Genomic DNA, 24,054 nt, shown 5'->3' on the forward strand with positions numbered 1-24,054 from the left:
GTAACTTCTCCTTTTCCATTTCTAATTTTATAGATTTGAGTCCTCTACCTCTTTCTTGATGAGTCTAGCTAATGTTTTATCAATTTGGTTTATCTTCTCAAAGAACTTGCTTTAAGTTTTACTGATCTTTCTTATTGCTTTCTTTGTTTCTTTTTCATTTATTTCTGCTCTAATCTTTATGATTTCTTTCCTTCTAGTAACTTTGTGGGTTTTTTTTTCTTCTTTCTGTAATTGCTTTAGGTGTAAGGTTAGGTTGTTTATTTGAGATTTTTCTTGTTTCTTGAGGTAGGATGTTATTGCTATAAAGTTCCCTCTTAGAACTGCTTTTGCTGCATCCCATACAGTTTGGATCATTGTGTTTTCATTGTAATTTGTCTGTAGGTATTTTTTGATTTCCTCATTGATATCTTCAGTGATCTCTTGGTTATTTAATAACGTATTGTTTAGCCACCATGTGTTTGTGTTTGTTATTTTTTTTACCTGTAATTGATTTTGAATCTCATAGCATTGTGGTCAGCAATGAGATATGAGATATTGATATGATTTCAATTTTCTTAACTTTACTGAGGCTTGATTTGTGACCCAAGATATGATCTATCCTGGGGAATGTTCCATGTGCACTTGAGAAGAGAGTGTAATCTGCTGTTTTGGGATGGAATGCCCTATAAATATCAGTGAAATCTATTTGGTCTATTGTGTTATTTAAAGCTTGTGGTTTCTTATTAATTTTCTGTTTGGATGATCTGTCCATTGATGTAAGTGAGGTGTTAAAGTTCCCCAATATTATTGTGTTACTGTCAATTTCCCGTTTTATAGCTGTTAGCAGTTTCCTTATGTATTGAAGTGCTCCTATGTTGGGTGCATATATATTTATATTGTTATATCTTCTTTTTGGATTGATCCCTTGATCATTATGTAGTGTCCCTCTTTGTCTCTTGTAACATTCTTTATTTTAAAGTTTAGTGTATTTGATTTTTGATTCTCATTTGCATGGAATATTTTTTTCCATCCCCTCACTTTCAGTCTATATGTGTCCATAGGTGTGAAGTGGGTCTCTTGTAGACAGCATATGTACGGGTCTTGTTTTTGTATCTATTCAGCGAGCCTGTGTCTTTTGGTTGGAGCATTTAATCCGTTCATGTTTGAGGTAATTATAGGTATATATATTCCTATTACCAGTATTTATTTGTAATGTGTTTCTTTCTTTCTTTCTTTCTTTTTTGGCCATACACGGGCCTCTCACTGTTGTGGCCTCTCCCGCTGTGGAGCACAGGCTCCGGACACGCAGGCTCAGCGACCATGGCTCATGGGCCCAGCCACTCCATGGCACGTGGGATCTTCCCGGACTGGGACACGAACCCGTGTCCCCTGCATTGGCAGGCAGACTCTCAACCACTGCGCCACCAGGGAAGCCCTGTAATGTGTTATTTTTTTAGGTCCTTTTCTTCCATTGTGTTACCCATTTAGAGAAGTTCCTTTAGTATTTGTTGTAGAGCTGGTTTGGTGGTGCTGAATTCTCTTAGCTGTTGCCTCTCTGTAAAGCTTTTGATTTCTCTGTCGCATCTGAATGAGATCCTTGCCGGGTAGAGTAATCTTGGTTGCAGGTTCTTCCCTTTCATCACTTTAAATATATCATGCCACTCCTTTCTTGCTTGTAGAGTTTCTACTGAAAATCAGTTGTCAACCTTATGGGAGTTCCCTTGTATGTTATTTGTCATTTTCCCTTGTTGCTTTCAATAATTTTTCTTTGTCTTTAATTTTTGTCAGTTTGATTACTATGTGTCTTGGCGTCATTCTCCTTGGGTTTATCCTGCTTGGGACTGTCTTCACTTCCTGGGGTTGGGTGGTTGGGTGGCTCTTTTCTTTCCCATGTTAGGGAAGTTTTCGACTATAATATCTTCAAATATTTTCTCAGGTCCTTTCTCTCTCTCTCTTCTCCTTCTCCTTCTGGGACCCTTATATTGTGACTGTTGTTGCATCTAATGTTGTCCCAGAGATCTCTTAGGCTGCCTTCACTTCTTTTCTTTTTTTTTTTCTTTATTCTGTTCTGCATCAGTGAATTCCACCATTCTGTCTTCCAGTTCATTTATCCGTTCTTCTGCCTCAGTTATTCTGCTATTGATTCCTTCTAGTGTATTTTTCATTTCAGTTATTGTATTGTTCATATCTGTTTGTTTGTTCTTTAGTTCTTCTAGGTGTTTGTTCTTTAATTCTTCTAGATCTTTGTTAAACATTTCTTGCATCTTCTATATCTTTGCCTCCATTCTTTTTCTGAGGTCCTGGATTATCTTCACTATCATCTTTCTGAATTCTTTTTCTGGAAGTTTTCCTATCTCCACTTCATTTAGTTATTTTTCTGGGGTTTTGTCTTGTTCCTTCATCTGGTACATAGCCCTCTGCCTTTTCTTCTTGTCTATCTTTCTGTGAATGTGATTTTTGTCCCAAAGGCTGCAGGACTGTAGTTCATCTTGCTCCTGCTATCTGCCCTTTGGTGGATGAGGCTATCTAATCCTCATCCACTGAAGATGAAGGTGGGGCTGATGGGTGGGGCTGGATTCGCTCCCTCTTGGTTGTCTTGCCTGAGCTGACCCAACAGTGGGTCATACCCAGCTCTTTGGTGGGGCTAATGATGGACTCTGGGAGGGTTCATGCCAAGGATTACTTCCCAGATCTTCTGCTGCCAGTGTCCTTGTCCTCATGGTGAAAGACAGCCACCCCCTGCCTCTTCAGGAGACTCTCCAACACTAGCAGGTAGTTCTGGTTCAGTCTCCTCTGGGGTCACTGCTCCTTCCCCTGGGTCCTGAAGCACACACTACTTTGTGTGTGCCCTCCAAGAGTAGAACCTCTGTTTTCCCCAGTCCTGTCAAAGTCCTGCAATCAAATCCCACTAACCTTCAAAGTCTGATTCTCTAGGAATTCCTTCTCCCATTGCCAGACCCTCAAGTTGGGAAGCCTGATGTGGGGCTGAGAACCTTCACTCCAGTGGGTGGACTTCTGTGTTATAAATGTTCTCAAGTTTGTGAGTCACACAACCAGCAGTTATGGGATTTGATTTTATTGTGATTGCGCCCCTCCTGCCATCTCATTGTGGCTTCTCCTTTTTCTCTGGATGTGGGGTATCTTTTTTGGTGAGTTCAGTGTTTTCCTGTCAATGATGGTTCAGCAGTTAATTGTGATTCTGGTGCTCTCACAAGAGGGAGTCTTTTTACTTGCTTTAAAACAGACACACAAAGAAGACCTTTGCCACTTCTATCATAATAGATGGAATACTTCTAATAATTAGTTAAGCAACTGAATTCTAATAATTAGTTAAGCTTTGAAGCATTAGTAGTTTAACAAATTGGTGAATATGTAGTGTCTGACTGTACCCCAGTCTATTGGGAAACAATGATAATCTGAAAGCTTTATATAAATATGTCCTATGTTTTGTTAACTCGTGATGTCCCCAGATATCTTTATTTATGAGAGGTGATGATTACCATATTTAGAACCTCTCATGTAAATTATATTCCTTTTCTTTGTTTTTGTTTTGGTTGAATTCAATCTTTATTTTCATTTTTATCTACATCTAATAGGGTTGAAGTTTATGAAATAAAAAGCTGTAGTCATTATATCTAAACTTTTATTACTTCTATTTGGAAGGCTAAGTTTCTTTTCTTCAAATTTTTAAAATTAAAAAAAATTGTTTTATTTTATTTTTATTTAAACATTTTTGTATATTATGGTTTTAAAGTAAGGTTTTATTTCCTTTATATTTGTTTGAGAAAAGCCAGGGAAAGGCAAGACAAATAGTACTTAAAATAAGGTTTTGTTAAAACAGAGTTTAAAATTCTCCATTGGTTTCACCTGAAAAGTATCAGACAACAGAATTTTAAGAGGAGAAGGTAGCTGTGTAAAAATAATTTTAAGTAATAGCCAAGATAAATATTATTCAAAGTTTAGAAAGTTCATTTTATTTGTTGGCAAGAGAAAAGATGTGTTCTTATGTTTTACTTCAGAGGAGTCTATTTCTCAAAACTTCTTGAACTTTGAGTCAGTGTCAGCCTGTGAATACAACTATATGGTGACAGCAACATGGCTTTGGTATAGTTTTGTCTTTTATACTGTATGTCACACCTCTCCCAGGACATTGTCTACAATGATCTCCTCCCTCCCCCTCTAAACAGATTCAATTCTACAACTTCCTTAACATATCTGGGGGGCTAGTTATCAATAAATGTACATAGGAAATGCAACCTGGGTGAGGGGCTTGTGGTTTTCTTTTCTCTATGAACATTTTCTTTGACCTATGAGAAATGGACTCTAGGTAGAATATATTTAGAGGAGGATGTAGTAAAAAACTGTATGTATTCTTTGAATATAAATGCTAAGATTGATGTGTTTAGAATAAATGTTATAATCTCTAACTATTGGAGAGATTGTTAGATATTTTAAAGTGTGGGTGAGATTAGGCCAGCTTTGCATGATGACAAATGTAAAGGTCACAGCAAGATATAGAAATTTGAAGCTGAGTCATATGAAGAGACTTGGAAACTTTCTCTTCCTCACTGTGATCTAAGATAAAATAACTGTGAGTTTGTCATTTTGGCAGAGAAAACAATAAATCCAAATGAGAAGAGCAATCAAGAGGGTGCACAGGACAGAATGAAACAGAGAGCTAAAACTGGTAAATAAACTATTTTTTAAGTTCCGTTAAAGAAACCAAAGACAGCTTTAGAAGTCCAACCTGTGAAAACTGAAATCAGGTTAGTGAAGCAAGTGATTTAAAATAAATATATGGAAAAAAAAAAAAACGCCAGGATTAAAAATGTACTTTTCTTTATCTCAAAGGCTGTGTGAAAAGAACAATTTGTAGTAAATTTGTAAGTTCAAAACTGGTTATTCCTTTGAGATGGGAGAGCTGATAGGTTTATAGGGTTTTTAAAAATAATGTTCTAACCTCCAAATCTAGACATCCTAAGTGAAATTTAATCTACTGTAGCCCAGTCATCCAAATACAAATTTGTTTTTTGAACCTTTAGATCTTTAATATTTTTTACCTTACTTTTCCTTGAAAACAGAAAATGCATTTGGTAAGAAACAACTTACCAGGACCCAGATTGTCAGTTATCTTTGTCCAGGAGAGCTGAGAGGCTTAGCATCTTTTACTTGCTCAAGTAAAAGCAAGTATATATGATATTTATCCCATAGGGTAGGCTCAGAAAAATAGAGGTGTTTTTCTCAATCTGTGGCTTAATGGCTTTTGGGAAGTATTAGGCCCTCATGAATTGCATTTGATAGAAGGACTGGCCCTTTGCAGCATATTCTAAAGTCAGGCTAGTTTCACCTCACATTTCAGAAACCACATTCATGCAAATCTGATGCCCTTATTCATTATGATACATAATTGAACCAAAGGGAAACTAGGGCAGGTTGGTTTTTCAGAAAGAGCTCTGAAGTATGTGTTCTAGTTGTGATTGTGTGGTTAACCAGTTCTACTCAGTGCATTTGTGAAATGAGGGGACCAGTGGTTCTCAACTGGCATGACTTTGCCCCAGATATTACTGTCATGACTGGGGCTGAGCATGCTGCTGGCACCCAGTGGGTAGAGGCCAGGGATGCTGCTAAACATCCTACAGTATCCAGGACAGTCCCCCACAGCAAAGACTTATCCTACCTCAAATGTCACTAATGCTGGGGTTGAGAGACCCTGGGTTGGCCCACCTATTGCCTCCCTTCCAGCTCCAAGAATTCTATGACTAATGATGCTCAAAGCTACCCCTGCCAGGGGCATTTCCTTTCAAACAACATTGATTAGGTGCCTTCTTTTTTGTTTGAACTAAGAACTTTTCCGTATTTGATTTACACAAAAGAGGTAAGTAAGCCTCCATTTATGAGAATTTCCACATTCCATAGAGCCACTACTCATAATGATAGCCCTGTTTGACAAGGGACATACATTTTCCTTGGCTCTATGTCAGCAAAATTATGGCTTTACCACTTTTCTAGACATTTCTCTTTCTTGTATTTCCCCAATTGTTAGGTGTAAGGACAATTAACTGAAAGAGAAATTTTAAAAAGTCAGGCAGTCTGATGTTGACTCTTAAAATGCATGCTGTTAGACTAAGTCATTCCTGATCCTGGATTTAATTACACATCTGCAAAATGAGTGTGTTGTATGAAGTACTTTCGAAGGTACCTCCTTACTATGAAATTCTGTGTTCGTGCCCTTAAATATTACTGGAACCCTTCTGATATTTCACATCCTTAGATGATCCCCCCCCCCCAAAAAAAAGAGCAAGTATTAATCAGGTCATAACTTTGGAGAGATGGAAAATCTTATAATCTACTGTCTAGGTCAAAATCATGACAAATAAGACTACTTCTACCCCCACAGAGTTTACTTTGATTCTTTTCTTTTTGATTGAGAAAATTGGGGTAGGGAATATTTTCTTTTATTTTGATTTTTTTCCTTTTTAAAAAAATCATGTCCTATTTACTTCCTATTTGTGGAGTAATAAGAAATTATCAATATGATTCATTGTCATTATTTCCCTTTGAATAACTATACTTTGTTTTGCTTTTCCTTAAACTAAAATCCCTGGGAGAGAAATGATTTCTTTTCAAAATTAAATTTATATATACATATATAAATGTATATATAACATATATACATTTATATATGTGTGTGTGTGTGTGTGTGTGTGTGTGTGTGTTCATATGAAAGACACCATATATAACAGCCTGTATCAGGGTCCTGGTATTTGCTACTAAAATTACTTTTTTCCTGTTTTTACATTGGCAAACTTGACAACTATTTCCGTTGCAAATATCCTGAATAGGAAGGCTAAGTAGGCAACCTAAAATTTAAACAAAGATGCTTTCTATAATGAAAGTGAAGTCTTGGCTGTGTCTGGATTTCTTGTTTCTGCATCCTTTAAGTGTAGAAGACACCATGCTTTGATTCCTTTGTTTCATAATCACAAAAGACTCTGGGATAATCCTTGTAATGAACTTTGGGGATAATTTTTGCCTTTCTAGATCTCTCTGAAAAGTGATTTTAGACTGGGTGACAGGCTGTGTACAGGAAACACAATTTAGTTGGTGAACATCAACACTTTCACTTAAATTTCTTGGTGAAACAATAGTAGAGTCAAAGGAACAAAACCTCAGGATATTAAAAACCACAAGATCATTTTTTTTTAAAATTATAACACTTTGTTAACATGAACAATATGAAGGATACATTTAATGTATCTTGTACATTAAATGTACTGAATTTCTCTTTGAAATTCAGTTTTAACAGTCACCACCAAAATCCTACCCTGAGATATGAAGATGGTATTAAGCCTTAGCTGCCCATGTTGGTGGAAGGACCACAGAGAACAGGAGTGTAGGGGAGAAGGGACTGGAAAGTATTCCTGGGCTTGTAGTCCTTCCTGCGGATGGTGTCCCTGATGGATGGTGTCGCTACTTCTATCCACATTCACTTCCGTTTTGTCTCTTCTTAGCATCCAGCCATTTATGTTTGTGCCAATAAAGATATGGGTGCTTTCTCAGGAAACAGAGCAGACAATATCCTTGATCCCATGGAGCTTATATCCTAGTGGGTTCTAAATATCTGAACCTTGGTCTCTGTCTCTTTCCTGCTACTCTTAACCTTCTCTGCAACCCTCTGTACTTTCTCGCTCTTACCTGTCTACTTCACACTCAGGCTACAGACTCCAAGGCCTGGCCCTCTGGTTGCCTAATCCATTAAGGGACCCTACCTTCACTATTGGTTACTGGAGCCTACTGCTCCAGCAGTAACTTTGCTGCTTCCTGCAAAGGAGAGAAACATTACGATAGAATGCAATGGAAAGAACATGGGCTTGGTGTGATCCTGGGAAGATCAGTCAACTCTCTGAACTTCAGTTTCATCCTAGAAAAATGGGGCTACTAATCTCATTTCTAATGGTACCCATACTCATATCCATTCATGATTAAATGAAACAGTCACTGTGAAAGAGCTCTGGACACCTTAAAGGGAATGCAAATTTTTAAATGTTTACTGTTGTTATCATTTCTTTTAGGAGCATTATAATTTTGGAAGAAAGGAGTTGACTTCCTACTAAAGGGCCGCCAAATACATTCTCTTCTTTCTTCCCACCATGATGAGAAATCAGAGAAGCCTCTTTTCTGTGTTACTTTCTAACTTCTTCAACTTAAATTGCGCCTTTTTCCCCAAATGAATCCATGTCAGAATGTAGGATGAAAATTAAACTATATGTATAGAAAAACATAAAACTCAGCATTTTCATGCTCTAGTGCCCACTGTGATTGATTATAAAATACTTTCTCTTTCTTTTCTCTTGAGCATGTCTTAGTCAAATATCTTCACACTTTATCTATGTTATCTGCTCTGTGAAACTTGCTTTCAGACAACCACAAACTTTCAGAACTAAATAGTCCAAATCCTATCTTCACAATTATGTTTTAGTCCTTTAATTTTTTTTAATAGGGAATTTGAAGTAGCTAAGCATATGCTAACTTTTTCATATTTAACAAGTTCAAATTTTTTTGTTCAAGTCAGTGTCTGAAATAGATGTGTTGCTTTAAGTATGTCTGTTTTTAAAATTCACATGGATGCTTTAAAATTAGGGCTGATAAGCAAGAAGTTATGCCATATGTTCAAAATTAAGAGACCTAAGTTATCTTGGTTTGATCTTAGTGAAATGTAGATGATTAGAATCTCTTCTTAGTAATTTGGCGTTTCTGAGATTATGTCTGTAAAATGTTGATACCTCTTTGGCCGAAGGAGGCACTCTTTAAGAAATACATTGTAATCGTCCTTGACTTTATGAACGGGATGTTGTTTTAAATTAAAACTTTAGCAGAAATGCTAAAATTCTGATTTTGGATTACTATAGGCTCCAGGCAGGAAAGAAAAGCTGACTATAAGTGCTGCATTTAAAAATGTGTTGTTAAAAAAAGAAAAAAATTCATTTTCCCAAAGAGGTGGGAAGAGGGAAGAAAGGATGGAGTTAAAGGCTCCAGTAATTTCACGCAGTGGTGCTCTGAGTTTCAAAAGGCACAGATAACTGTGTGTGGTGTGTAGAGGGGACAGTGAGAGCAAAGGGAAAATGGATTTTCACCTTTCACTACCAAACCACAGGAAAGGAGGTTTAAAAAAACAGATGGAACAAAAGAGCCTCAGATGTGTAGGCTTTAATGAAGAGCCCATATGCATTCCAATGTCCTTTTGAGTGTTGCAATGGAAAGAGCTTTTATGGTTAAACAATTTGACTTGATGGCTGAGTAGAAAGTGGGCTTCTTCTAGAGTGATGAATGCGTCAGATATTGCTATAGCATTACTTTTATGATGTCTCTGTCAATATCTAATTCTACTGGCTCTGTAGTTCTTTTAACAAATAAAACTAAATGAATTTATTCTCTGCATGTTTTTGGTAATCCTTCTGTAATGAACAAAGATGTTATTTACTTCATAACTTCGTGTGTTCTTGAAGTTTTGCAGGATATGATAATCAAGCCAAATTGTCAATTCTTTTTTAAAAATAAAGCTCTTAAATAAAGCTTCTTTTCTTTTGAAAAATTTGTTCTAAGTATTTTTACATTGAAAAAGACAATTCTCAAGTAAGTGAAAAGCACTGTAAGGATTTTATGGGAAATAACTATGTTACATATCTCACTGATAAAAACACATACAGGAGAATTTTACGATTCCTGTTCTTCCCTCAAAGACTAGAACCTTATGAGATTCATCTATTGAATACCAAAGCAGCGTAGAATGATGTTCATTTTCAAGAATCATTTTGAATAGTGATCTCCAAAGAAAAATGTACCAACCTCAAGATAATTCATTGGAAGGGAGGTAGGGTGCAGGTCAAACGTTAAAAAGATTTTATTAATGTGTGTTGTTTTCAAACCTTTAGGTTTAGAAGCTATAGCCTGTGGGTCAGATCTGATTCACCACCTCTTCAATAAAGCATTATTGGCACACAGTCATGCTTATTCATTTATATATTATCCGAGGCTGCTTTCACACTATCATAGCAGTAGTAATTACGACAGAATATATAGTTTGCAAAGCCTACAAAATACAGTATCTGGGTTTTTTTTGTTCTTCTTTCTCTAATTGTTTTAGGTGTAAGGTTAGGTTGTTTATTTGAGATGTTCCTTGTTTCTTGAGGTAGGATTGTATTGCCATAAACTTCTCTCTTAGAACTGCTTTTGCTGCATCCCATAGGTTTTGGGTCATCGTGTTTACATTGTCATTTGTTTCTAGGTATTTTTTGATTTCCTCTTTGATTTCTTCAGTGATCTCTTGGTTATTTAGTAGTATATTGTTTAGCCTTCATGTGTTTGCATTTTTTACAGATTCTTTTCCTGTAATTGATATCTAGTCTCATAGCATTGTGGTCAGAAAAGATATTTGATATGATTTCAATTTTCTTACATTTACCAAGGCTTGATTTGTGACCCAAGATATGATCTATGCTGGAGAATGTTCCATGAGCATTTCAGAAGAAAACATATTCTGTTGTTTTTGGATGGAATGTCTTATAAATATCAATTAAGTCCATCTTGTTTAATGTGCCATTTAAACCTTGTGTTTCCCTATTTGTTTTCATTTTGGATGAGCTGTCCATTGGTTGGAATGTAAATTGATACAGCCACTATGGAGAACAGTATGGAGGTTCCTTAAAAATCTAAAAATAGAACTACCATATGACCCAGTAATCTCACTACTGGGCATATACCCTAAGAAAACCATAATTCAAAAAGAGTCATGTACCACAATGTTCATTGCAGCTCTATTTACAATAGCCAGGACATACAAGCAATCTAAGTGTCCATTGACAGATGAGTGGATAAAGAAGATGTGGCACATATATACAATGGAATATTACTCAGCCATAAAAAGAAACAAAACTGAGTTATTTGTAGTGGGGTGGATGGACCTGGAGTCTGTCATACAGAGTGAAGTAAGTCAGAAAGAAAAACAAATACTGTATGCTAATACATAAATATGGAATCTAAAAAAATAATAATAATGGTTCTGAAGAACCTAGGGGCAGGGTAGAAATAAAGACACAGATGTAGAGAATGGACTTGAGGACACGGGGAGTGAGAAGGGTAAGTTGGGGCAAAGTGAGAGAGTGGCATGGACTATATACACTACCAAATGTAAAATAGATAGCTAATGGGAAGCAGCCGCATAGCACAGGGAGATCAGCTCAGTGCTTTGTGACCACTTATAGGGGTGGGATAGGGAGGATGGGAGGGAGATGCAAGAGGGAGGAGATATGAGGATATATGTATATGTATAGCTGATTCACTTTGTTATACAGCAGAAACTAACACACCATTGTAAAGCAATTATACTCCAATAAAGATGTTAAAAAAAATACAGTATCGGGGCCTTTACAGAAAAAGTTGGCTAACTCCTAACCTAAAGCAGTAAAAAAGATTTTAAGCTTTCCTGTTGTATATGGTTTTACATTGGTCTCTTTTGTAGTTCTGAATGCTAGACACAGCTCATGTATATTCTAGGTGAGATTTCCTGAGTAAGGGTCTCTTGCCCCATCCCGTACTTTCCATCATCATTGAGATTCTTTCAACTACAAGAATCTAATAAGTATAGTCCTGAGGGTGAAAAAAAGAGTCATGGCTCTCCAACTTGTTGCAATGGACAGAGAGTCCTTAGTTGGTTATTCCTTAAGCCTGTTGCACCTTATTGCCGTTCATGTGCCCAACTAGGTATATGACTTATCATTTCAATTATTTTTGACTAAAATAATCTTCAGAGAGTGAGAAGATAACTTTACTAAAAAGACTCCTGCAAAATAATCTAGATTGAATACTCCACTATTCATATAGACATAAACAATAAGAAATGACAGAGGTCATCACATAACACCTAGGTCTAGATAAGCTATGTTATCAACCATAAATATAAGTTATATATTTATCAGTGTTAACCTACTGGAATTTGACAAGAAGTAGGCTAATTTTTTGAAATTTTTGAAATTATTTGCAATAAGATTTTATATCTGCTTTCATTATTTTTAAAAATTTTATTGAAGTATAGTTGATTTATAATTTTGTGATAATTTCTGCTCTACAGCAAAGTGATTCAGTTATACACTACATTCTTTTTCATATTCTTTTTCATTATGGTTTATCACAGGATACTGAATATAGTTCCCTGTTCTATATACAGTAGGACCTTGTTGTTTATCCATCCTACATATAATAGTTTGCATCTTCTAATCCCAAACTCCCAATCCATTCCCCTCCCCCACCTCCCACCCTTGGCAAACACAAGTCTGTTCTCTATGTCTGTGAGTCTGTTTCTGTTTCATAACTACTTTCATTATTAACATACCTAGCCCTAACCTTATATTTTTGCCTTGAATTTTAACTAAAAATTGTATTATGACATCATAATTAGTAAGACATTTCCAAAGTAGGCATCTGGGGCTTGGAAATGATGTTCAATTTTCAGGAATGTTTGAAGACAAAGAGTACTCAATATTATAATTTTTAAAGTTTTGCTTAAGTAAATGTTGAGATTCTTTTATGAGGAATCTTAATAAAGGAAAAATTGAAAACCCAGTTTAATTGGGGATACATGTGTTCTTCCTGCTACAGTAGACGTCATAATATAATACATAGAAAACAAAAGAATGATGAACTGAAATTCATTCCTTTGTATCAAATACCATTAGAAAATGCATAGAAAATGCCACTGAAGATTGGAAAAAGTAAGAATAAGTAAATTATGTTATATTGGAATTTTATTATTCAGCCAGATCAAAGTATAAATTTAAAAATATTCTCAATTTATAACATTTGTGTTCTAAATATGAAATATATGAGTGACATTTTTTTCAGACTTAAAGGAAAAATAAGTCAGCACATATTTTATTTTCTAAAATAAGAGACTTTAATAAAATCATTTTTTCAGACTTTAAAGGAAAAATAAGCCAGAAATAAGTCAGAATATATTTTATTCTCTAAAATAAGTGAATTTAATGAAATCACTGTTCTTTGGGAAAATACCCATCTTGGATGTGTGGGATACACCTTAATATGCAAACCCCCAATCCCTTGTCTTTGCATGGGTGCATATGTTGGCAACAGAAGATCCCTGAACTGATTTTGTTCTAGGAATCGGAGGAGGTAAGGCTATAGAGTGAATCACAGAGGAAGTCATATTTGCAGGAAGCTCTCTCTTTCTGTGACAGCCTGGACACAGATAAGTTGCTTATCTGTGAAATACTGTATGTGAAATACTGTATAGCTGACAGTCTTCATTGTTTGAGGAAAAATAAAGACTAAACAGACTCACACCCCAAAGCCTGTATCTTTGGAGCACAAAGACAATCTCAGGCAGTGGTCCCTTCCTCATATGAACCTCTTGCAAAAACTTATGGTCTAGGAAAGATTCCTTTACTATTGAGATAAATAAATTTTTAAAAAAGGGAAAAGAAAAGTTCCTAGATTAGATAACAGAAAAAGCAGTCTTTAAGCTGGGACTGTTAAACCAAGTGATTGAGAACAGCTGAGGATAACAAAATGTTCTAGGTGCTACAAACAAAAGGAAAGGAGAGGTTATAATGTTCAGAATGGGAAGGTTGAATTCAGGCCAAAATTTCCTTAAACAAGACAAACAAGACCCCCTTATATGCTAAAGGATAAACTTTACATGGAAAATACAATCATTAGAGTATCTAAACATTAAAATATAACATCAACGCTCATAAGGCAAAAGCAAGAGATAGGATGAGAAAAAGTGAAAATATATTGGTGGTAAAATACTTTAACTCATTTTATAGTTGTTGATAGATTACATAGGACAGTAGGTAAAAATAGATCCTCTAAAGTAAATTGAATTAATATAAATGTAGTTGGGCTCTGTATCCTGCAAAAAAGCCAAACCAAAACAGAAACTATTCTTTTGCATATCTGTGGACTCTTCACAAAACCCAACCATGTATTGAGATTAGGCCCAAAAGGAAAAGCTTTTAGTTGGCATGATAAAAGTAATACAAGATAGGGGTAGGGAACTAAGAGTACAAACTACTATGTAGTTATTTATTTATAAAATAAATAAGCTACAAAGATACATTGTAGAGCACAGGGAATATAGCCAATATTTTATAATAACTATAAATGTAGTATAATCTTTAAATTGTGAATCACAATGTTGTACACCTAAAATTTATATAATATTGTAAATCAGCTCTACCTCAGTAAAAAAACTATTAACTTCCAAGATAAAAATAATACAGAGAAATTTCTCTGATCACAAAAATTTTATAAATTAATAACAAATTTAGAAAACACAAAAAGTCCCTGCCATCTGTATGTTGAAAAATTTGCTCTTTAACAAATTATTTTATTAAAGGGGAAATTCAAAATAAAATTTCTATGTGGAGAAAAAGACAATGAAAAAATCATCTATTATAACTTATAGAATATAGTTAAAATAGCCCTTGGAAGAAAATTTATAACTCTAAATATGTTTAATGAATAAGAGAATAAAAATAAATCAATTAAATATTCAATTTGGAAAATTAAAGAACAGCAAGATCTCCTGCTCATAAGAAAAGTAAAAGAAAGGAACTGATGAGAATTGACAAAAATAACTGTAAAACAGAAAAGCTGTAGAAATCATACATAAAAAATATGTTTTTGAAAAAAGTGTGTAAAATAGTAACAGTGTAGTAACACTATTACAGTGTAACAATACTTTCAAAATTCTGAAGGAAATTATTTTGCAACTTAGAATTTTGGATTTAATTTTAAAAATTAAATGATTTAATCCAAAAAAATTAAATGATTTAGTACAAAAAATTGTGCAAGGACAGAACAAAGTTTTCAACATGCAAGGTGTCAAAAATTGGCTTCCCAAATTCCATTTCCCCAGGAAGCTCCTTTAAGTCCCAGTGAATGAGAAGAAACATGGAAAAGAAAAAACATGGGCTACTGGAAACAGGAGATCAAACACAAGAGAAAAGCAAAGCAAATTCCCAGGACAAAGGTAAAAAGAATCGCAGGATAACAACCTACACAAAGCATAGAAGACAAGCAGCACAGATTGGAAAACGTGCCTCCAGTGACATACCTGTAGAGGCTGTCACCACCAACGGTCCTTTCTGCTTTGTACAGTCCTGACCACAGACAGTGCTCAAGTGAGCTTGTCCAAAATTCTTAGCTCTCTTTGGCCTGTGCAAATGCTGATAAAATTCTGCTCTCTCCTCCCTGCCCAGCTGCCTGGAATAGCTGATGCCATCTGACCCTACAGAAGTGTTCAGGTTTGAACGACTCCTGAGAGATGGAGGTTAGCCCAGAGAGCTTAGAAGCGTAGAACACAGAGCAGCACACCCTCTTCAAACTTTTCCCTCTGGATTGGTTAGACCTTGGTTAGATTGCTCCCTATAAGGAACTCTTGGATTTCCCTGGATCACTACAGGCTGCCTCCTGACATTTTCTCACAATGAATTCTTGAACCATCTGAGACAAATGATACAAATGAACTTATATACAAAAGAGAAACAGACATAGAAAACAAACTCATGGTAACCAAAGGGAAAAGGTGGGGGGAGGGATAAATTAGGAGTTTGACATTAACATATACACACTACTGTATATAAAATAGATAAACAACTAGGACCTACTATATAGCACAGGGAAGTATACTCAGTATTTTGTAATAACCTATAAGGCAAAATAATCTGAAAAAAATAGATATATGTATGTATAACTGAATCATTTTGCTGTCTACCCAAACTAACACAATATTGTAAATCAACTATACTTCAATAAAGATAAATAAATAAATTTTAAAAAAACATTCAAGGGAAACAAAAAAAGCTGAAGCCAGACTATAAACCAGAGACTGTTCAGCTCCTCTTCCTAGGCACTGTCAACTATCAATAACAATGCTGTCTTTTTCTTACACAGCTAGTCTTTGTGCTTACTACTCAATTTTCATATTAATCCTTTTCCACACCGATTAATTAGTTGTTGATAAAATAATGAAATGGTTGATTGAGAAATAAAACTCAATTAGAATACATTTTAATCTAAAAGCCATCTTTAGTGGGCAAATACTACAACCCTTCCATTAAATTGCACATTAACGTGACTATTATTTAATAATAATAATGTTAGAGGCAATAGCCAATGGGATTAAACAAAAGAAAGTCCTGAAAAGTATAAAAACTGGCAAAGAAGAGATAAATTTATGACTGTGTTAAGTGATTTAATATTTTAGGTGATATACCTGGGACTTCCAAGAGAATCACTGAATGATGATTATCATCAGTGAGATAACTCAGTAATGTGTGTTATAGGGAATCCATAGCTTTCATGTACTGATATAGAAATGTTCCAAAACTGTAATCAAATGGAAAAAAAAAAACCTCAAATAAGATGCAGAACACTGTGTATAGGATGCTATCTTTTTAATAAGTGTATGTTTGTAGTCTGTGTGTGTGAAATGAGAATGTATATTTGTAATTGCTTGATATATAAAATAAACACTTGAAGCACAAACAAGAAACTAATAAAATAAAACACTTTTAGTCATATTTTCAAGGTACATAAGGTTAAAACCCCTCATTTTTACAAACTTAAAAACCCTAGAATTTAATTTTCTAACCTGCTTAAAATTTTCCAAGAGTTTTTTAAAGTATGTTTTGGAGTAAGTTTTTAAAGTAAGTTTGAACCCATTGTGGGGGCATCTACTGACACAGCAAACACATTCAGCAGAAATTTTAGAAAACCAATCAGTGGCTTAAAAATACATGGCTTTGGCAAAATCAATTCAGCTTACATGAAAAGAAATATTAATTGTATAGTCTTAAAAGTTGAATTTACCTGTTTAGCTGAATGTCATTTTGAGCAATGTGCATTATTTTGTACTGAATTTCCATTTCACACAAAGCCAAACACATTCATTCATTACTAATGGCATTCTTGACCTCATTGAAAATATTATATTCTTTTGAAAACTCAATTGTTACTGCATTAAACATCTGCTCTATTAGGCATTATGCTTGATGCTGAGGTCTCAAAGGTGAATAAAACAGGTTTTATTTTAGAAGTTTTATCCCCTAAGAGATTTTACTGTAGGATAATCACTGTCAATTTATTACCTTACATTAAAAATTTCAGGAATATAAGAGGTGCTTTAAAAAGATCTGCAAAATAGTAGCCCTTTTCTTTTATGATGGGTATATATATATATATATATATATATATATATATATATATATATATATATATATGTCTTTCTTGTGAGTTTTCTTTGTAGATTCAGGACTTCCCTCTTGTGGTTTCCTTGTTCTGTTCGCATAATTCAAGGCCTCATCTAGCAGCTCTTACTTTCTCAAAGACTTCCTCAGGCAGGCATCCCTTTCCAGGGGATGGAAAGACCCTCTCTAGTTAAGACCTCATTACCTTTCCCCTCTACATTTGAGCACGTCTGTTTGTTCTCCAGTTTCTTTCCAAAGTAACACCCTGCCTGGAATGGACATCTTCGTTCATTCTTTCTAGACTCACCTCTTCCTGAGCCCTTCCCCATACTCAGCTCAACCGGAAACTCATGGCACCATGAATTATACAATGATTTGATACCCTCTATGATGCCCTCCCCCTTTCTGCCCCCAGTTTCTTCCAGACCAAATCACAAGCACCTTTAAATTAATTTCCACTGTTACTACCTCTTCAATGAAAATTCTTCTAGTCCCATCCTCCCCACTTTGGGATGAGCTCTCTCCTTCCTTAAACAAACATGGCCCTGTTGGGAGACTCTGTGGGCACTTGATCAGTTCTGCAAGAGAGGCTGGAGATGGGCGACCAACGGGAATTACTGGAAGAGACAGACAATGCACTATAAAAGCAGGAGTCTTGTGAGGATCCAGAATATGATGGGAGGTTTTCTTCCAACTAGTAAAAGATTCTGATGCAAAGTCTATAATATTTAGACTTAATTCCAAGTGAGCTTGACCTTTGCCCACTAACATCCTCTTTATGCCTTTCTTCTTCCCAGGATGTGCCTGTCCCTCCCAAGCCTTTTTCTCTCCATCCTTTATATCAAACTAAACTCCATCCTCCTGCTAAGTCTCTGATGCATCCACAGACCCTCCCACATGCTGACTGTCTTACCCCAGGACCCTTCAGTCACTTGTCCTCCTTCTCCCTGAGTGATGAACAGGAGAATTCTCACACCCTGTCTAGTCACAACGCATATAATAAGGTGAGAATGCCCTGTGCTGTGAACCTTCTTCATGCTTAACTTTCGAAACTTATATGTGGACGAAACATATATTAAGTATATTTAAATATATTAAGAATGTTAAATATTTGTGTGAAGACACATGTCCTTAAAAAAAGATAATAATTAACCTTGGGGAATTATGAAATATTTATGTTTCCTTTAAAAGTCATTTCCTAATTTGCATTGCTCATTGTTTCATGTTCTAATCCCAAGGTGGAAATCCCAAGACATGTTTCAAAACCTTAAAAGATGCCATTATTAATTTATCTTCTAGTCTTAGTTTAACATTCTTAAAAAGCTTCTTAAAATGACAATACCTTGATGAGGAAGCATTTATAATTGCATTCAGTGGGCAAATAAATAATTAGAATTTCTGCAGATATCTGCAATAAATATTAATATTTTATTTAAAAATGTATCTATCTGCCTCATAACGTATAGTGATGGGATATGTAACAAGTAATGAGGTGTTCAGTACCTAAAAATATGTATATATATTTTTAAAAAAGCAAAAATACTTATAGTTGGCTTTGGAATGTAATCATAAATATTCTATTAGAAGCAAGCAGTCAATAGCACATAAGGCTTATGTATAAGCATCCTTTGCTCTTCTGAGCATCACCATAAAGACATTCTGCCTTAACACAGACTCTCAGACCTTGAAACTTTTCTAAAAGAATTGACTAGTCAAAATCAACCTGCAATTAAATCTTTTTTTAAAATGTAAAATCTTGTTTTAAAACATTTGTTTTGCAAATTCTCTATATTTAATGAAATACACCTCTATATTTGGAAATCAATCAAGGGCATATGTAGTTGAGCAATATTCCTTGGGCCTTAAAGCATTCACAAAAATGTTCATAAACCCAGTCTAAACACAAAGAATCATCTAAAAAGTGAATATAATTATATGAGGAAAAATTATCTTTTTATATTTAATAACATTTATCATGACTGAGTTGTCAACCCTGAATTAAATTTTTAAAACAACCGTTTTCTGCAAAACAAATGCTTTTAGGCAAAGTTCAGGATGACATTTGTATGGCCTTTGGTTGCTTCTCATTCTAGGTCTAGAAAAAGAAGTATTTCAGGGAGAGTATGATATTTTAAAATGATTTTATATTATCTGTAATTCTCCCTCTTTTAGTACTAGCCAACGTCTATGACATCCATTTAGCTATTAAATAGAGTTAAAAATTCTGATACTAACAACCATTTTCTTATATAAATTATCATCTACGATAGGATTATAATTGTATTTTATAGATATCAATTGCTTCAAATAGCTCTTCTTTTGACATTTTTAGTGGTGTTTTCTGGAGACATTTAGCAAAGGTAGAGTCAGTATTTCATACATAATTTAGGCTTTGCTTGGTCAGGCTGTGAAAAACAATATACGAAAGCCATTTGAGGCTAGACAACTATTTTCAGTCTACACAAGCTTCACAATAGATTTCATCTCTCAGTGTCTGAGATTTATTGATATTTTCACACCTGAAATAATAATAATGATGATGATGATGATGTTGTAGTTAGACAACATTTCTTGATGGAAGATTCAGTTGCTTAGTTTTGTATTTTAATTGCTCCTATTAAAATGTATGAATTTTACTCAATTTGATATCAATGTTTACAAACACTGTGTTGTAAATATTCAGCCAATAGCATACCAAGTTATCAAGACTTGTGTTTCTTTTTTACTGAAAATAGCTTCTTGTCTGAAATTGTAAAACATAACTGTCATTTAAATTAACTTCTCTCCAATATCCTAACATCCTTCCCAGATCTCACTTTGCAGCTTTATCTGCTGGGCTCATCTCCAAACTCAAACCTTCTCTTCCCTCCCCTCCCCCAGAGGTCCACATTGAACTTGACCTTACATAACTGCCTCTGGGGCTCCCTTATCAACTGGGGCTACAGAAGATGTTTGACAAGTTTTGTTCTTCTGTTTCATCTGTAGTGTGTGCTTCTCTCTTGTCCTAAATACTTACACTAATCCCTGTTCTATTCTCTTACTGTCATTAGTTCATATGATGAACTTCATATGATGTCCTATCATATATGAAGATGCTCAGGTGTTTCCCTGTTATTGTGCTTAAACCAGTATTTCCTCTCTTTTCCCCGTCTCATGAAGGGAGTCATTACTCTTATTTCCTTCTTTAACCCTTATAACTAGCATAGCCCAATGGATAGAGCATGGTGTCTTTAGTCAGTCCATCTGAGTTCATTTCTTGAACCCACTCCTTCCAGATGGTGATAGTGGGCAAGTGAGGATGATAATAGTACTGTCTTAATAGAATATTATGAGATTAAGATGGACTAATATGTATAAAGCACTTAGAATAGTGCCTGGGACATAACAAGAACCATACAAGAGTTAGGTCTTTGTATTAATAAGCCTTCCTGAATTGTCATTGCCATCACTCTCTTACATCTTATTTGTTCTTTTTCCATTGAACCCATCCTTTTAGTATGCATGTCATCACTCTCTTACATCTTCATTTGTTCTTTTTCCATTGAACCCATCTTCTTTGTATGCAGAAACTTCAAAACACAAAATAAAATGAATACTTCCCCTTCCTTTTCCTTGCTGATGCTACAAACCTAGAAATTTCAAGACTTTCTCTCAAAGTGATCGGTAGCCGTCCCTCTTCTGTAAATTACTCTTTAATTCATTCTTGAAGGCATTTTGTCTTTCACCTCAACCACTCTACTGAAATTTCTCTCTCAAGGGTAAACTTCTTGTCAGCAAACTCAGCTGAATTTTCTGAGTCTTCTATCTCTTTTATGCCTTTTAGCAGTTGACACCGTTGATCATTCACTCTTGAATCTCTGTCATCATTCTGCTCTTGGGATAATATGTACATTTCAACTCCCTGACTGTTCCTTCTTTGTTTTCTTGGTGGACATGTCCTCCTCTACCTCTTCTCTCTAACTGCCTCACTTCAGATATTCACCTACTCACAGGCTTCTGGGGTGATCTTACTTGTACTGATAATCCTCAAATCCACATGTCCAATTCTGCTTCTCCTCTGAGATCCAGTTTTATACCTTCAGATGCTTGCTTGTCAGTTCCCCCAGGGTGCCATGTTGTCACCTCAGACTTATCATTCATGTCGTCTCAAACCAATTCTGTTCTGGCAGAACCCCAAATACCCTGTATCGTAAACAACCCAACCCATTAAACTCAAACACAATCTCCACCTTCTCACTCTCTAAAACGTATAACACTACTAAAAACTCTACCACTAATCCTAAAAGAAATGCTCCTAACACAACCTTATTAGAAACCCAAACCTCAGGGTACTGCTCAGTATCCATAGCTGTTGTGTAACCAAACACAACCAACATTCCCCCAGATAAATCAAAAATACTATTAAACCTAAAAATGAACCACCGAAGTTTAAAACAACCCCACACCCAACACCACCACCCACAATCAATCCTAAACCCCTATAAATAGGTGAAGGCTTTGAAGAACCCCCACAAAACTAATTACAAAAGTAATGCTTATAATACAAACAATGTATGTCATCATTATTCTCACATGGACTTCAACCATGACCAATGACATGAAAAATCATCATTGTCATTCAACTACAAGAACACCAATGACCAACATTCGAAAAACACACCCACTAATAAAAATCCTCAATTACACATTTATCGACCTTCCCACCCCATCAAACATCTCTTCATGATGGAACTTTGGCTCCCTACTTGGTCTCTGACTAATTGTACAAATCCTAACAGGCCTATTCCTAGCAATACACTACACACCAGACACGACAACTGCCTTCTCATCTGTCACACATATTTGCCAAGACGTTAATTACGGCTGAATTATTCGATATCTACATGCAAACAGAGCTTCCATATTCTTCATTTACCTTTATGCACACGTAGGACATGGCCTATACTATGGCTCCCACGCCTTCCAAGAAACATGAAACATTAGGATAATACTACTATTCACAGTTATAGCTACTGCATTCGTAGGCTATATCCTACCCTGAGGAAAAATATCATTTTGAGGCACAACCATCATTACCAACCTCCTATCAGCAATCCCCTACATCGGTACCACTCTAGTCAAATGAATTTGAGGTGGCTTTTCCGTTGACAAAGCAACACTAACACGCTTCTTTGCCTTCCACTTCATTCTCCCCTTTATCATCCTAGCACTAGCAACCGTCCACCTACTATTCCTCCACGAAACAGGATCTAACAATCCCACAGGAATTCCATCCAACACAGACAAAATCCCATTTCAACCCTACTACACAATCAAAGACATCCTAGGTGCCTTACTACTAATCTTAACCCTACTTACACTAACCTTATTCACACCTGACCTGCTAGGAGACCCCGACAACTACACCCCAGCAAACCCACTCAGCACCCCAGCACACATTAAACCAGAATGGTACTTCCTATTTGCATACACAATCTTACGATCAATTCCCAACAAACTAGGAGGAGTTTTAGCCCTACTACTCTCAATCCTTGTCCTAATGTTCATCTCAATACTCCACACATCTAAGCAACGAAGCGTAATATTCCGACCCTTCAGCCAACTTTTATTCTGAATACTAGTCGCAGACCTCCTAAGCCTAACGTGAATTGGAGGTCAACCCGTAGAACACCCATACATAATTGTAGGCCAATTAACATCCATCTTATATTTTCTCCTAATCCTAGTGTTAATACCAGTAACTAGTCTTATCGAGAATAAACTCCTAAAGTGAAGAGTCTTTGTAGTATAACAAAATACCCCAGCTTTGTAAACTGGAAAAGGAGAAAACCACACCTCCCTAAGACTCAAGGAAGAAGCATTGCACCTCACTGCCAGCACCCAAAGCTGAAATTCTACATAAACTATTCCCTGAAAAAGGTTTATTGTAGAATAACCACAAGGCTACAGTGCTATGTCAGTAATGAAAATAATTTATTTTATAATACTTTTGTTATATAAATCATACACACATGTACCTCCACGTGTCAATAATAGCATCTTCCTGTAAATGTAAATGTACATGCTATGTATAACTGTGCATTCAATTATTTTCCCCACGAGCAGTTAAATCTCATATTAAATTTTATTAATTTTACATATTACATAAAATTATTGATCGTACATAGGACATGTCCTGAAACAAATTCAAGTCAGCTAACACTATGGCCACTCCATTAGATCACGAGCTTAACCAGCATGCCACGTGAAACCAGCAACCCGCTCGGCAGGGATCCCTCTTCTCGCACCAGGCCCATAAATCGTGGGGGTAGCTAACAGTGATCTTTATAAGACATCTGGTTCTTACTTCAGGACAATTTTAACTTAAAATCGCCCACTCGTTCCCCTTAAATAAGACATCTCGTTGGGTTAGTGACTAATCAGCCCATGCTCACACATAACTGAGATTTCATACATTTGGTATTTTTTATTTTTTGGGGGGCGGGATTTGCACAGACTCAGCTATGACCTTAAAAGTTCTCGTCACAGTCAAGCAAATTGTAGCTGGACTTGTATGTATTTGTTATTTGACTAGCACAACCAACATGTGCAATTAAATTAATGGTTACAGGTCATAGTACTCCACTATTCCCCCCGGGCTCAAAAAACTGTATCTCGTAGTGGATCAAACCCCCCTTATCCCATACAAAACTAATCATCTGCTTAGATATTCACCACCCCCCTATACAGGTTCCTCCCTAGATCTATGAACCATTTTATTAATAAATCAATACTAAATCTGACACAAGCCCCATAATGAAATTATACG

General features: G+C 35.6%; 1 protein-coding gene across 1 annotated transcript in view; it reads left to right on the forward strand.

Annotated features, from left to right (window-relative positions):
- The window catches only part of MLIP (muscular LMNA interacting protein), a gene marked incomplete at both ends in the record, with an annotated part of 279,786 nt that overhangs the window by 222,099 nt on the left and 33,633 nt on the right, over positions 1-24,054 (forward strand). The window contains one exon of the mRNA XM_079934320.1: positions 18,044-18,250. Coding sequence (XP_079790446.1) covers positions 18,044-18,250 — 207 coding nt within the window. The remainder of the gene's footprint in view (positions 1-18,043; positions 18,251-24,054) is intronic.

Source organism: Stenella coeruleoalba (genome assembly GCF_951394435.1).
Source record: "Stenella coeruleoalba genome assembly, chromosome: 10".
Lineage (NCBI taxonomy): Eukaryota > Metazoa > Chordata > Mammalia > Artiodactyla > Delphinidae > Stenella > Stenella coeruleoalba.